General features: G+C 43.3%; 1 protein-coding gene across 1 annotated transcript in view; it reads right to left on the bottom strand.

Annotated features, from left to right (window-relative positions):
* The window catches only part of LOC105694026 (cadherin-87A), a 151991-nt gene that overhangs the window by 27929 nt on the left and 106921 nt on the right, over positions 1-17141 (bottom strand). Inside the window, exon 3 of the mRNA XM_012414332.3 lies at positions 1037-1257. Coding sequence (XP_012269755.2) covers positions 1037-1257 — 221 coding nt within the window. The remainder of the gene's footprint in view (positions 1-1036; positions 1258-17141) is intronic.

Genomic DNA, 17141 nt, shown 5'->3' with positions numbered 1-17141 from the left:
CCCACGACACGTTTCCCTCGTCGTAATAAAGGCTATCCGTAAGTTATCGAACCCCGATACAGCAAAGTCACTTTATGACCACCCTCCATCTGACCCAGAAAGTTTTTAGGTCGTGCTTTAAGCCTTGTTCCTATTAAAAATTTTATGAACTTTGATTTAACGCGAGTGGTTCACCCGCCGACCAAAAGGTACGTAACTGTAACCCCCCATATCCGTGTACTGTCTCGAATTTTTCTTCCACTGGCATATGCACGAATTTTAGCAAAGTCAGCAAACCGAATCGCGAACTTCGTACTTTTTGCGAAGTGAAGGAGCGTCGGGAAGCCGGGGCGTGAGTGACGTTTGCGGCAATCGTCGGATGGTTTTACAGAATCGTTCGCTGTTCCACGAGCCATTATACCTGACGATGATATTCTAATATCTGTCAAGTTCTCGACTCGCAAAGCTCGTTAATAGCGAAAGGGGTACCGCTGCGGGCGCGCTATCGCACTCTACATTCTGCGACCACGTGTCACTGATTTGACGAGTCTGAATCTTGAGATTAGAGACGGATCCTTTCAAGAGTCTACGCTACACAGTCGCTATGCTGTACCCGCGTTTAATGAAGTCTGCTACCAACGGAGCGGGGGCGATTCCGGAGTTTCTCGTTTGAGAAAATACCTACTCTGCCTCGGGCTGAACGAACGCTCTAACTTTCCGGAGTTACACATACCTGTGTACGTACATCATTCGCACTCAAGGTCACCTTGTGTCATCCTCCTCGCCTCACTTACGCTTTTTGACATATTTTAACGGTGGATCCGTACCACGACGGAACTCGGAAATACAGTCACAAGTATTCGGAAGAATCACAATCGCATAAAATATAAAATCGGTTTTTGATCGTGTTCCAGATTTTTCGAAAAAACGTTCTCCTTAAAAAAAAAAGACATTTTCGGTACGAACATACATGTTTCTTATTCCAATGATGGGTTGGAAAAAGTTCACCAACCGATCGACCAGATTTTTATGACATGCGATTTGGGTAGAGACTTACCTCGCGATCGAGCGGTTTCGCAAGTGTGATGGTTCCGGTTTTTGGATCAACGGCAAATTTGTCGGTCAGTTGAATTCCGTATTTGACCGGTGAGTTTTCAGGGTCGTGCCCCTTCAGTGTGAAGACCGTGGACCCCACCGGCGTCCCTTCGTAGAGAGGAAGGCCAGTCGGATATCCGCCGGTTTCTAGGACGGGTGGTTCGTTTACGTTGCTTCCCGCAGCTGAAAACAAAAAAAAAAACCAAAAAAATGGCAATTTCGTACGATGAGCGAGAATTTTTTTTTTCACGTCTGCGAACGAAAGAGCGTGCGTCGGACAATTTTCTAGTTTTTCCGAGCACTTCGTCGGGAGTAAGTTCTCTTCGGTATGTGTATACATGTATAGTATATACGGCTCCGATACATCCGCTTCTGCATACAAGTTTGGTACGGCGAGGCAATCCGGTTTTGCAGAGGGAATGGGTTACGAGACGGAGAAAGTCGAGTCAACCCGCACCGTGAGAAAAGAAACAGAAGCAGAAGAGGAGAGAAAAAAAAGAAAGAAAAAAAGAAGAGAATAAGTTAGCGCGAAGATATTACTCGGGTCGTGGTTCGTCTTGATTCCCCGTTTCGTACAACCGACAGTCGGATCTCGCAGCCCGGCTTCTTGACTCTAATGAATTCTAAACCTATTCTGATAGAGCTGGCAGTAATTATGTTCCGCGAGTATCTCGGAGTATATTGGAGCTTTTTGATCAAAGACGAACGCGTGTATAATATAACAAGGGTGTGTTCGAAATGGTTTAATCATTATTCGCGGAGGTGGCGCAACCCACGCCGCCGATATCGATATTTCTACGGAGAATTTCGAAACTCACGTGATGTACGCGTGCCGGAAAAATGAAATAAATATACACACGTATACATATATAAGTCTGTCGTAATGTACACGGGAAAAGTTAATTGGATTCAAACGAACTTTTTATCTCTCGCTTGGCCCATCTGCCGAAATGAGAGACGTAACGTTGATTGTACTTTTTACGACTGTAATATGGTATTAGACCTAGCAGCTCGTGGCTGTTCTAAGAAACTGGCACCGAGGTGGAAATTATCGTTAGTTGTTCGGAGGCTCGAGATTATCTCCAAACAATTTTGGGTAATGAACGATCATTTTTCAGAGTAAACAAGTCCGGGAAACTCCGAGGTCTCCGCCGGGGTGTTACGATCAGTTTATATCCTTGTATATAAATAATTGAATAAGCCGGGAGAATTTCCCCTCCCCTGCCCAGATGTTGCGTCTAAGTGGATTTTTAACATTTTTTTCTCTCGACGTCTCATCCGAGGCATCCGGTCTCCCGTACACCGGGTGAGATAACTTTTATTTCCGAATCATTTTTTTTTTTCTTTTCTTTTTTTTTTTTTTTCTTTCGTTATCCTTTGGACGATAAATTTTTACGCCCGAAAATAAGAAACGACGTTATTGGAGGGTGGTCTCGTATCTCAGTGACCAAACGGTGGTCTTATCGACGAATCGGAAGCGATTAGCAAAGACAAAATCGACGGTAATGAACGCGGAGGGTCTTACACAACCCGGTTCTGCCTTATTTCTTCTTATCTCTATTACCTTTCAACGACCTTTCCACTTTATATTTTTGTCCCCGAGCGCGTCACGACGCCTCTTTATTGCGACGCCACCGTGACCGTCGCTCTACGTCGTAGTTACCAAACGCGAATGGCGAAGGGTGAAAAATCGGCGTTATACACCCAGTCGACCCTGAGACGCTCCAAATTATAAGCTTCGATAAGAGCTTCGGATGACAAAAGATTGAAAACCACCGTCGCGATGTATACTGCCGGTGTCGATGTAGATCTCATCAACGCCTCAAATACAAAAATTTCCAGGTGGCTGCAAAACAAGCGTGACGATATCGCAAATCTCAAAGATCTCGAGATAACCGAATACGGCGAAAGAGTATGGTGCGCCAACTTTTGCGTCTGACTATACGCGGATTTCGCTACGTTTTTACGCCAAAGTACGTATGACGTGCGCCAGTCTGGAAGGCCTTAGACTGCAGCGAGTCGCATCTACTTGGGAGCTGCAGAAACTATAACCGAGGACTCTTTACCTGGTCGGTGCGACTCGTGGAACTGACTGCTGCATCTAGACAATTTCATTTTCTAACTTTTACTTCTCGTTTCATATAGGTATACGCGTACGTGTACACGTGTACATTTCTCTCATTCGTATTTGCTGCAGGTGGATACGTAGTAGGGCGATTCTAAAGTCTGGAGGAGTCTCGAGTACGACTCGACGTTTTTTTTATTTTTTTCATTTACTCATTTTTCGTCTTTCATTTTTTTTACAGCGTTCCGTTTTCGCGTGTTTTCATTCCAAAGTGAACGCTGAACGGTGAAATACCAACGACGTCGCGAATCAACGTTACTTCCGGCAAGCGGCTCTACACGCACAGAAGCTTATATACGCGCGGATGAGGTTGTTTCGAAAAAAAATTCGTCCAAAGCAACGAAACGAACGGGGAGGAAACCACGTGTACTACGTGTACGGGCGGCTCGAAGCAGGATGTACGAACGAAACCACATCCTTGGATTATTTACAATGAAATTTGCGAAGCCAAATTGGAGTTATATCGAATTCCTCGAACAATTTCGTATCCGTTGTACATTATAGCCGCGTATGGGGAGTCGCGGAAACTTGATATAAAGCAGAGGTATACCTGCCGAAGATAGGGGGGGAGGGACGGACCCCAAAAAATTTAACTGAATCAAACTTTTAAGTTGAACAGGCTTGGATGACGCTCGATTCTTTTTTTCTCTCATTTTTCCGAAAGACTCTCTTCCGACAGCGCAGACGGCCCTCGAACTTTACGGAATCCTATCCGTAACGAACGAAGATAACGATCTGATGAATTAAATTTTCGGAGCCGAGATAATTACGATCGATTCGGAGCGACGAGCAATAATCTACGCGCCCTCGAAAACTGTCGAATTTTTACAAGGATACGCCTTCGTGGCGACATACCCCCGTCGACCGTTCCGTTTCCGCCCTTTTGATTATCGGATGTGTATATTGGCGAAATACTAGACTTGAATATTGATGCTCGACGATCAAGACTCCCGACAAAGTCGATTCGCGATGCCGCGGGAGCTCCGCGGAATCGACTGTAGCTACACGCGACATCAGAAGTACTTAATATCTTCCCTCCGCAATTTAATATACGATCATTATAATAAGCTTCATACGTGTTCCAATTACGTTGGGGGGATAAATTGTTTGTTCGAAGCTCATCGCGTAGGGTATCGCTGGAGTGGCGCACAAATATAATCCTCAACTGGTGTGTAGCCTGCAAGAATCTAATAAGCTCGGTAGCGTAATTTACGCTCTAAATTTCGAAAATTATATCAACCAAATTTTCTAGAAAAAGAGGAGACGAGAGGGAAGCGAACATTTTTACGCTCCGGTCGACGCTATCCGCTTGACATTCCATAAGCGACTCGTCGAACGTGTCAAATATTTTCCTCTTCTTTATTATTATTTGCTTTCTTCGCGTTACATGTATATTCTAATTCCAGTGTTCACACCCTGCATCGGAAATAAGTATATGGAGAAAGAGGGGGGGAGATAGATAGAGAGAGAGAGAGAGAGAGAAAAAAAGGTGAAATAAAAGGAGAAGGGAAGACTGTTGGGCAGGTATAGTATTCCAGACACATCCAGCCTCATTCTACTTTGCATTTCTGTATTTACTCTCAATTTTTCTTCGCGATATCCCGCGTTATCTCAAAAGCAATATACTTGCGGCAGCGGTGGTGGGCAAAAGCCCTTCCGTAATACCATCACAACTGATCATCAGGGCGTCTTCTGCGCCAGGCTCAACTTCACATTATCATAATGTTACGTACAATATCTACACTGACATGATTGATATATGTTGTATCTACCCGAGGCATCACGATTTTAATAAATCGTCGTATACAGGTATACGCAAACGTGATGTTTAGGAGCCGAAAGAAGAGAGAAGAGAATGCGGAGATAAAAACTGTCGGGGTTCACGCGAGTTCGACGAAAATCCTATGAAATTTGGAAAATTCTCCAGCAGCTACGCGATAGCTCCGGCGGATTATTTCTTTAATATTCTGATGAATTTTTGTCGACTGTCCGTGGAAAGCGAAAAACGTTTTTGAAAAATGCATTCCACCTCGCGTCGTGCGCGGTTGTCCACATTTGATGAAAGCAAACCGAGTATGAATCCCGAATGGAGAAATGCGAAATAAGTGCGATACCTCAATGCGGCATCAGGAGGCGTGCAGTTTTAATTAAAACTTCGTTATCAAACGCTATACTTTAACGCATTTTAACGAACGAATTATACACACAGAGAAACCATGGAAATTACAGGGCGCAGCTGCATTTACGTCCGCGGGTCGAATATAGTTACATCCGCGACTAACACACCCCATTTTGTATCTGCGGAAGATCGAGTTGCGCTATCCTCTGAGGCACGTGTACGGCATATAAAGGGTGTGAAAATAGTTCGTTCATGAACGGTTCAGATTTGTCCGTGTTTAATCGCACCACCCTGTACGTATTTTTTTTCATCAACTCCTATTCCCCGAGAAGTTTGAGCGAAAATTGTAATATTTAATGGTAATTTTTTTTCCAGTTCGTCTTCTGAAAAGTCGAACAAATGTGGTCCCAGTTTCGGGAAGGAGACTCGAACCGGAGGATAATATCGCCACCAAAATTACGTATAATGCAATAACATGTATAATAGATAGATAGTGGAAATTGATGGAAAATCCAAGCAGCCAGCTGCAGTCCATAAAATAAACGGAGCTATATGGATGCGATATAATTACCGGGAGCCACCGTTGCGGAGATAGTTGAACGCCGCATAATTCACAAGTGGGTAGGGTATACCATAGGTAATACATGATAATACCCGTATGTGCAACATCCACGATCTACATACATATTAAACTAGCTTCATTGTAATATATCCACCTCGAGATAAGTTTTAAATCGTTGAAAAACGCTTGTGGGCTTTTTAATCTTTGGAATTAGGCGAAAAAGTTGAAGTTTTAAAATGGGAATTCGCGCGAGCATTTGTTAGTAGCGCACATTTGCATGGACTTTGGGTAGATCTAACGAGTACATATATACGTATAGGTGTGTATATATATGTACGCGGACCCGGGCGGTGGTAAAGAAAGCAAATTCTCTCAGAGGTGCCATTCCGGAGAATTAATCCTGTCCCGGGACTTAAAAGAAAGTTCATTCCCTGTCAGAAACGCCTTTTTCTAGACCTGCAGCGCACCCCGGCATTCCGGCGGTGCCGACTATACGAGTAAAAAATAATTAATTCACCACCACGTTTTAGTGGCCATTTGCATCTATCTCAGAGGTGCCGCTGCACCGCCTCAGTAGAAAAACCAACTCCCGGTATATGATATGCATGTAGAATTCTCCGTTTGGAGTACCAGGTATATAACTAGTTCACTTCATTTCTGTCCGCGACAACGAGGTTCGCGTAATTTAATCATCCTTCCCAACTCCGAACACCCTATAGCAAAGATAAGATTCATAAAATTCCATACAAATCTGATCGGCAATGAAAAGACCCCATGCATCGAGGTCGTTTTACTTTTAGATTCGGCGACCGACGGGATCTGTTACGCATCCGATTCGCAGAAGTGCGGCGTCTATCCGCGCTTGAGGGATAAAAGCTCACTTGGTCACGTAGTGAGAAAAATGAAAAATTACCCCCCCCGACTAGGATACGGACGTTAGCATTGTTGGCCGTCGCTGCAGCTCAGTAGATAGGTAGGTGGTACCCACACTCATTCGCGAGTACGCGGCGGTACGTATTCGTGTAATTCAGAGTTGGCGGGAACACGTAGTTTGGCTTCTGCCAGCTAAATTCTACTCCGTACAACGTAATCTGCACAGATGATACACCGTAGGTAGTATACAGGGACAATGCGGGTGCAGCTCGGAGCCACTGTGCCCGATACGCCCGTTGCGTCTGGTCAGCCGCGCCGTTGTACGGAAACCAAAATAATCGTAAATTCGGGGTTCGTAAATCGCGATTTCAATTCTTTGTAAAAATTGATAATTTTGAAAGCAGGATCGGTGGAAAAGACCGCTTACGGCGAAAAGCTCGAAAACGGAGAACAAAACGTCGATTGAAGAAAATACCCCGGCCGTCTAGCGGAGTATAGGGTGATCCATCAGTGTCCGCAGCAAATTGCAAATTTATCTGACTAAAGCTCGAGTAGAAACTTGGGTATACACATATAGAGCGATTGTTTTAAAACCCATTAGGTATACAAACGTATATACGCGTTATACTTTACACCGGACGTAAAAGTGTTCGAAATCAAACATCGTCTATCCGTTGGCGGAGCGTAGGCTCCGGATCACCGACAAACATAAGGATTAAATTTTCGAGCACCCTATCGAGCCGCGAATCGAGTCGAGCCTTTTTTTCTCTCTTCCCTTTTTGTCTTTCTCTTCATCAATTAGATGCCGGAAGAGGGGCGTCAATTTCTCGGCTCACCCGATATTAAGCAAATTATAATTGACAGCCGGTTATATAGAAGCGTATAAGCGGCTCGCGGAACCGAATAATTAAAAGTTGTTCAGAAGAAGCCCGGAGTAAAGTTGAGAATGTCATTTTTTCCTTGTCATTTTTTCGACTAGTCCGACGTCGGGGGGGGTTGAAGCGTGACGAAGGGGCCGGATGAAAATAGAACGAGCAGACGCGGGATGTGATAAATAATTACCATAATTTGCTACACGAACGTAGAAAGTACGAGATAAATACACGCCCGTGTGTATACCTCTGCGTACGTATACTCGAGTGGATCGCGGTGGTATAATTGCAAAAAACAACACCCGACTGTACGTACAACGGTTTATACAAATTTCAAAAAGGCGGAACAATCACGGACGAAAGGGGTTGTTAATGTGGTATAAAAAAGAAAAGTGCAGTCGCTTCCACGATTCGTCGGTGTGTGTGTAAAGCATATATAAATGCGATTCTTTTGATTTCTTTTTGAATAATATTTTGACATCTTTGTTACTCCGGTATAGTTTCGAATTTTGGCGTGATGTAATAATTATGCGGAAAACGCGTGTTCGTCGGGATCCGAGCCAAATGTATTCAATGCTCCGGAAAAGGCTCACAGCTGATATTGTCCGATTTCTGGAACAATGCGGAATTTTCTCCTTAAATTTGGAATGCGCTAGGAGGGTATTATTATCATACCATTTATTATTCAAACTGTTACGTACACGTATATGGTATAGCTCCGAGTGCCATGCCAGAAGTTGTAGAACTTTACCGAAGATAGTAGCTCTGTAGGTTATATATATATATATCGAGGAATTAAATCCGCTCTTGAATGTCCTCATACCCGTGGTATTATTCTACCCTGTTTATTCGTATATGCGCATATCGAGTCAATTAATTTCGTTTCACTGGATTAAACGTAATTGAAACGAGAAAAAAAAAAAAAATGTTGGAGTGCCGAAAGCAAAAATTTAACGTGAAGAATAGTCTATATATAATTGTGAATTGTAAAACTACCCCTCGTAGTAGTAGTTGAATGCGAAGCGCGTTAAATTGATGGCGATTTATGATTGGTGTAATTACTGCCGAGGAGGAGTCGATGGTACTTCAACTAGCGAGATAATTAATTCGGCCAATACGCGAGAAGACGGAGGTAATATCGATCCCGCTGACGGTAATACGGAGTTTCCTCTTTCACTCGTAACAGTCGTAACGCGAATTAACATTCGCCGATCCGAACTGTTACGACGGGGAAACCCTTTTTTTCTACTTTGAATAGAATGATCGAATTTTCGCGCAAAAATTTTGCTCTTTCGAGATTGGCAAGGCACGAAATCGCGAATAAACGATTTCACCAAGTTTTCGGAGCAAATACATCTCTCCCTTCCGAGTGCGGGTTAATTACGCGTTTGAAGAAAAAAAGGAAGGAACGGAAAACGAGCCTACTCTCTTTGCATCGTATTCCGTTATGCTAATTCGATGTAGTTTGTAAAAAAAAAAGTGGTTCTTGTTCGGAGTTTAGACGACCTACTTGTTGATATTCATGTTTCGTTGTTAAAATGCAAAACGGGATAAGAAAAAGGAGCAAAAAAAAAAACAAGTTTCTTTCTTAATTTTAGTTAGAAAAAAGCAACCGAGTGGCCGGCATTTCTTCCACCCTCTTCCGATTCTATGGAAGCATTGAAATCCGCACTGCGAGTAACAGGCGATGAACGTTTTATGGACTATTTTTTCGCCAACTACACGAGACAAGGGACACGGAGGTCGGAATGCAGGGGTTGTGTTTTTGTTCGGAGGTGAAACGTTTTCAATACGTGTAAGTGTACTTTTTGGGAAAAACAAAATGGAAATAAAGTAGGTGGTGGATATGTATATAGTTTGTGAAAGAAAAAGCGGATGTAACAGCGGCGCATTCCGCGACTTCAGACTTGAGGTTGGCTCCGAACAATCTCCCATCTTACTTCTCGTTTCTCGCTTATATTTTAGACTTGTTAATGTAATTCCCCTAAAAGGTGATACTTCGTCATGCCTCGGTGATATAGAGGGTGGGGGGGTGGAGTAAAAGCTGCTGGAAAAGAAAAAGTATAGGGGATGGATAAGCAGAACGAACGAAGGGATGAAGTTTAAAACTTTCCTGTATAGTCTAATACGCCACGTATACGTGTACATCGGTATACCTATACACACGTATAGACGTGTATCTCTATACAGGTATACAAGCGGGGCGCAGCGAAGCTAACAGATGCCGTGCATAGCGGGCGCGAAAAACGAAACGACGAAAAAATTAGGGGCGGGAAAAAACGAAGGGAAAATAAAAAGGAAAAAGGATACGGTGGAATAAGGAGACTTTGTAAGCATCGGGAAAACGTGGAAACGGAGGAAAGCAACGCGGTATGAAAACTAGCGGCGATAAATAAAAACCGAGTGCTCCGGGTTATAATAATGCCTCGTACATGCGCCTTATGTACTACCCCCGAATGCGCTACGTATATAATAGAAACGAATATAAATATACGTACATATATACAAACATACGTTATATAACATTCGGACATGGTTACATATATCTGTACGGCGGGCAGTATAAGGGTCGCTGCACGCAAATTGGTGCCGGTACTAAATTTTGCGCTCACGTATTTTGCGGCCGCCTGCGCGAGCGTAGATGGGATATGTATCTATATATTATATCAAATATGGATAGTCGCCCGTTTCCGGGCTGCTCTACAAAGAAAGCTATAATGACGAACAGCGTTCTCCTTGTCTTTTTTTTTCCATCACATCGGACGGGCGCATTTTTATTTTATCTTTCGATAGAATTTCGGATCTATACGTCTTCTGAAATTTGATGATTTAATATTTTATTGAAGTCGTTCTCCGACTGACTTTCTTATTTGTCATATTTGAAGGCAGGGATGTCGGTCACGGAACGGGCCACGGTAGGTACGTGGAAAACAGTCCGAGAAAACGCTTGAGGATTTTTCCTCCTTTTTTTCAACCCGCAGGGATTGAAGTCCGCGTGGATGGAAAACTGGAGTACCTATATAGTTCATCAAGAAGTCGCCGAACTAAACAAGGAGGTCGAGTTTTGCTCGTGAATAAATTATCTTGACAAACGACTGTTCTTGCTAAGCAAAGTTCGACGATAGACACTCTACGACGTTACTTCGTCTCTCAAGACGAAAAGGAAGAAGAAGAAGAAGAAGAAGAAAAAGAGAAAGAAAACTTTTCGGAATTCATCGGATTCGTAAAAGAATTATACGTGCCTTCTGCACCAGTTTCCCAGTAAGGCGGTTACCTAGCACCAAATCTTGGGAAACTGTGGATTATATGAAGTCCGTTGTTTCTACCGACCTGTCTATCTTCAGTTTTCTCTTCCCTTCGCTACGCCACGTAATTAGGCTTCGATGGATAGAAATTTTTGATATCGTAAGACGTGATTGTCGTTGCGAGACAAAACCGCGATATTGTAAACGACGCTTTTACTCGATGTTTTCGCGGATTATCCGATTGGATCGTCAATTTACATTCATTCCTTTGCTCTGTCGCGGGATCCCGATACTCCGAATTGAATCAAATCTCGGTAGGGAGTAAATTTCTCTGATTAAAATCCGTTTGAAATTATTATTCACTGTTTCAATCTCGCGGTTTCAATCTTCCACCGTGCACACGTATACTTATAGCTTGCACGAACACTTTGACGAGGAACAATTCACAATTATCTCGGTAATTATTGTGCGTGAATGAGGAGAAAGACTGAAATTCAGAGTTACTACTTTATCCAATTAATTAATTAATTGTAATAGATGTGACACGTGCGAATCTGCACGGTGTATATTATGCAGTGTACAATTTTTCGTACAAATTCGACAGAGCGAAATTCACTAATTAAAATCACCTATAATTGTGACGATTGAATACCCTATCCAATTACGCAGCTCTCCGTTGATATATTACATAATATTCATCGTTTTATGTCCAGCATATTGTACGAAAGAATATTTCACCGATACCGCCAAACTTCCAAATTATATCGAACGATATTTATCGCGTCGTTACACGAGGACACATATACATAAAACGTCCAGATTTCAGGGGGCATGCTTTTACGGTAACTTTGTACGTCGGTTCGACGTCGATATCATCCCCTCAATTCGCATATAAAACGTTGTACAGCCCCCCGTTTTCATTTTGAAGGAAAATTTGCGGAGGTCCGTGAAAAAAGCCTCTCGAAAAAAACGCGAACAAAAAAAAAATGCAGATAAAAAGGAGTCGGGTCGACTACCGACGAAGATCCACAATTATCGATAATTAAGTATCAAATTTATCCGTCGCCCAGCCCCCGCAATATACGCGACGTTATAGTCGCGTACCTCAGAAGCAGCAGCTACAGCGCGGAACGATTCACGGCGATCGCCGTGTCGTTATTTATTAATATTTTTATGAATCGCCCCCACGGGCAACTTTCGGGCAGCTGTTTACTTTATCGATCTCATTTTCTCGGACCCCTCGAGCCTGGGGGACAACTTTCCTCTTTTTCCCCCGATAAAAAAAAAAACAAAAAAAAAAAACGGAAAATCAGAAACCGAGTGTCACTTCGGCGGAGCGTTAAGCAACGCGAAGACATAACTTCCGCCCTGCACCGGGATTCAAATTATCCGCGCAATTGGAGGATTTTCACTCTATAGATAACCCGATAATTATCGAAACGTGGCCGACCACCTCATCCGGGATCATCGTTAATTTGTATTAACAATCGTTTCGTTATACTTCGGTTAATCTTGCCAAAAGTTATATCTGTACGCCGATCGAGGTTGCAGGTTAAATTCTCCAACGTTCAGGATATTAATGGTGGCTTAAATCCGGCGAACGACCGTGCAGATTCTACTGGATTTATGTTAATTAATTGTACCATTTCCTATCGATCTCCGTCCACGTGTATCTGTGTAGGGATACTCCTGTACAACACACGTTCACCCTCCGCATAAAGCCGTACGATCATTTCTGGACTTCGTCGGCGCGCACTCGCTTCGGAAAAAAAAAAGAACAATGAACAGGAAAAAGAACAAAAAAAAAAAACAAAAAGGAAAAGTTCGATCTCCGGGGGATCTACCGAAATCCTTCCAAAATAGCCGGAGGCGAAGCAACCCAACTACTCCCTACGATATAGTCACGTGCTCCGGACGAGCTTCCCCATTGTAGTTCCAGCATCCGGACCAAACCAACATCCCCGAGCCTAAAGCAGGTATTTACATACGTCTACCCGTATACACGTAATACGGTTACCGTGCAGGTACAGGGTATTCCGTTCCAGACGAAGGGTTCGATTATTTGGCGAAAAAAAAAAAAATATAGTTCGGACCAAAGACTTTGGATTTTGAACGAGACGCCAAACGATGCGATGGCAGAGAATTCGACACGTCGATCGTAATGCCGCCGTCTCAGTTGTCGCGGTTTTGAACTCGTCAGATGCGTCTACATAGAACGCGCGTAGTAACGGCGGCATCGAATGCGAATTTTATAGCGATATCGATCGTACGATTCGCGGAGATTACAATCCTGTAAATTCGAAAAAGTTTCGAAGCCCGTTTAATCCCGTTATTCCCAGGGAGCAAATAAACCGACGGTTCCATTTGTATTCATAATTTCACGTCGCGGAGGCAGTGCGCGGGCGTTACGGGTGAATCCCGGGCGTCGGCCGAGTCGGGCGTGTCGGAGGCGTCGGTTCCTCGTTGTTGTCGGGGTGAGTTTTTCCTCCCGAGAACACCCCGTGCGACTTTCTGCGTTTCCTTCTCTTTTTTCCTTCATCTTTTTTTTTTTTTTTTTCTCTTTCTTTCTTTGGATTTTTTATCATTCATTTATCTATTTTGCCAAAGTTCTGCTTTTTCTTTTTTACTGCATTATTACAGAGTTCGTTTGTTCGCTCACTTTCCGCGTATATCCACACTCTTTTTCACCGCTCGTTTTCTATCTACGTTTCAGGCAGTCACTCAATCCGATCCATCGCCTCTCGTGACCGACCCGTGACCCACCCGTTACGAAGCTCCGTTAAACTAGCACAACGAAAAATACGCCGCTTCAAATTGCTTTGGATCTCGTTTAAATATCGAATATCGATGTTTGGTCAATTTTTAACACTTCGCATCCCTTGATTCAACACGGGTAAACCGCTGGACCGGACCACCTCGCGCTCTACATTCCGTTGAAAAAAGAAACACGACAACGTCAGCTTCTAATCAAGTCATCTAATTATTGACTCCGTTCGCGGGTATCATGTATTTGTGACATACCTAGTACGTCCGCAGTTTCGTCGAATCGAAAACTAGGTACGTACGTAGGGAAAAAGTTTTCCACAAAGTTCAACGAAATACGATGGCGCGGTGAAAAAAAAAAAAAAAATAAAATAATACTCGAACTAAAACACGCGGCGGATACACCCTCGGTTCGAAGATATCCGCTGACATCTGTATATATATACAGTTATATTTTGTAAAAAAAAGTTTTTGAACTACTGGAAAACACATTAATCAAGGAAAACCGGTAGCAGGTGGTGGTGCTCGTGTCTCTGAAAAGGTTGGCTCGTCCCTCGCAGTGACGTGGATACTTTTGGTATATAACTGGCGTACGATCGGTACGTTTTGTAATTTGAGTAGGTGATATTTTTCTAAAAAATAGTTGGGAGAAAAAACACGGCTCGCATCGGCATGCGATATTTACGAGTGAACGCACTCGGTGAATTTTTTCGCGATATATATACAATGCCGAAGAGATAGGCAGGTATGCCGTACGTTCGACGTCACTGGATATATTTCACATGATTGACTTCATCGATGCAATGCGCGCAATGTAGGTACATACCTTTACAACGAATTTTTCGTTCTGCAGGTATTACACCCGTCTCGTATAATACGCGGCAAATTTTCCACTCGAAATGTCACGCACAGTGATAACGGACGGATGACGAGGACATCCTTCGCTAGGCACGTTGTACAAAAATCGTCCGCGAATATCCGATCTGAATTAAACGAGGTAATCGATAAATGTAGATTATAATTCTCGATTGACTCGGCGCGGTGGTTTCGCTCCGGTGGAATGTAGGTAGCTCGACGAAGGACTATTTCGACGATGTAACGGGGATGTGGAAGGAGAGCTGGAGATAGACGAAGGAAGTCTGCGTCTGTCGAAGACGAGCTATAGGTGTAACAAAGCGAGGGACGAGGATCGCGGCGGTAGCTATAGGGCAGCGAAAACCTTGCGAACTTTGTGCGTACATAAGATATCTCCCTCCTGGATGAGGCATGTCTATTCAAAGTATTTTCATATTAAGCTTCTCCCGGTATGCTGCAGTCTCCAAAGGAGGAATACCTCGCTCCCCGCATCTCCCTTCTACCCACCTACGACCCCTTTTTCACTTTCGCGGAGTAATATGTACGTACCGCGTTCCTCAAAGTACGTAACACGTGTATCCGTAAAAACACGTCTTGTTTCGTCCCGACTACGATGTCATTTCGCGGAGCGAAAAAAATTTCGATGCAAATCGCACGGATCCCAGCATCTACAGCCTGCAATTTCCTCCGTGCGTTTGATGATTTAATCTTTCCCATGTCTCCGATGACGAACATTTCCGCGAACGAAAAAAAAAGGTTTTCAATATCCTGTATCGGGTAAGAGGAACTTGAAAAATCAGTCTCGTAATCGAGCAGCTGCGATTCGCGGAAGGTCGCGTAGAGAAACAATTACGTATTTATGGCGGAATCGTGTAATTATCCATGTATGCGGAAAAAGTTGTCTACTCGCACGTCGTAAAAAGTGGTCCGCCGTAATCTTCTTTGATGTCATTCGTTCGTACGATATGCGGGGGACGCGACGCATTCCTCTCCCTTATTCCTCTCGACGTCAGAGGTGTCGGGTATCTGAGAGCGGAAATTATACACGCCGTTTCGTTCCGTTTTCACGTTTATCTGTCATTTCGTGTTTCGCGTCATTAGGCTCGTTCTCGCGCGGCGTTAAAATTTTCAGCTCGGCGGCTCTCAGTTTTTTTTTCTCCCGCAATATCCTCGTACAGTCCATTTTGAGAAAGTCCCGGCTGGATCCCGTGGGAGAAGTGTTTTTCAACTACGAATTATGGAATAAGAAAGTGAGAATTTTTATTTCTGCTCCCATCACTCGGACCGGAAATCGTCATCTGTCATCAGCGGTGTCATTAGTATTCGGACTTTCGGTACGTTTATACGATATTAGAAATATTTCGTTCCGTTCTCCGGACACCCGGCGTGACGCGGTGGGCGCGACGAGCGACTGGAATCGCGTGTGTGAATTTTATTGAAAAAATATTCCGCGGCTTTGTTCGATTCCGTGACGATTGCGGTGCGGATAATGGGGTGAGACATTGGGTATAGGTAATACATAGGTATATGTATATCGTGCCGTTGACGGAGACGCTTTCGTAGAAGATTCATTATTTTGCAATTCGATTTTCCAACTGGAAACTCGGGAGTTATGGATGGGGCGCGGATAACAGCCCTGGCGTAAATAGTTTAAAATGAGTTTCGAACTTTTGGGAGCTAGGAGCGGTAGGGAGAGGTTGACTTTTGTCGCAATGCTAATGTTCGCGAATTTGACGAAGGGATCCCTTTTTTATTCGGCTCTTTATTTTTCCCGCATTTTGATACCGTAAAAATTCGACGGCACCGCCGCACCGCTAAGCCCCCCGTGGATACAACGTTATGTACTCGCAATTATACATTTGCAAATATTCAAACTACTTTCAACACGTAGATCGTTATACGCGACAAATCAAATTAGATTCGAGCAATTATATATATATATATATATATGTATACCGCGATTGTACGTACGCAATTTCAGTTGACAATTTTATACGTCGTATAATCCCGCAACGATCGAGTAAATTACAAGTAATTTGTGAAGGGCGTCACACGACGTGGATAAAAATTATCCAATACCCGATAAAAGTCTCGTAAAACGATTTTCTCCCTCTCGCCGTGTCCGTATCAAGGAGCGAGTTAATCAAGTAAAAGTCAAAACTGAGTATCCGTTTTTGACGTGTACGTACATACGTGTTTAGGGATGGCGCACGACGATACATTTTTATTTTTTTTTTTGTTTTTTGTTTTTTTTTTGAATCTCTGGTTCGCTAGTACGCGTCGCGTCGTCCTGATAACTGATCTGTGACGCGTGACACCCGTAAAAATGTTCCGTGCATGCCTCATAAAATATTACTTCCCTCATAAATACTTGGGAAGGTGGAAGAATATTTTTCAGTCGTTGCGGGAAACTCTGAATTCTCAAATGTATACGTGTATAGACGCACTGAAATATAACTTCGTACGTGTTCGTGACACGTACACTCTTCGAAATCAAAAAAAAAAAGCTGCGTCTTCGAGCCCAAAAAAAAGATTCTGTTATTTTTTGTCTACATTCGAAACAAGATCAGAAAACTTTCGAACGATTAAGTTATTACATTGGATAGTAAATTGTGAAAAATAACTACACCTCTACTTGATTGCAAAGAAAAAG

Source organism: Athalia rosae, chromosome 2, assembly GCF_917208135.1.
Source record: "Athalia rosae chromosome 2, iyAthRosa1.1, whole genome shotgun sequence".
Lineage (NCBI taxonomy): Eukaryota > Metazoa > Arthropoda > Insecta > Hymenoptera > Athaliidae > Athalia > Athalia rosae.
This window is presented reverse-complemented; position numbering and strand designations above follow the sequence as displayed.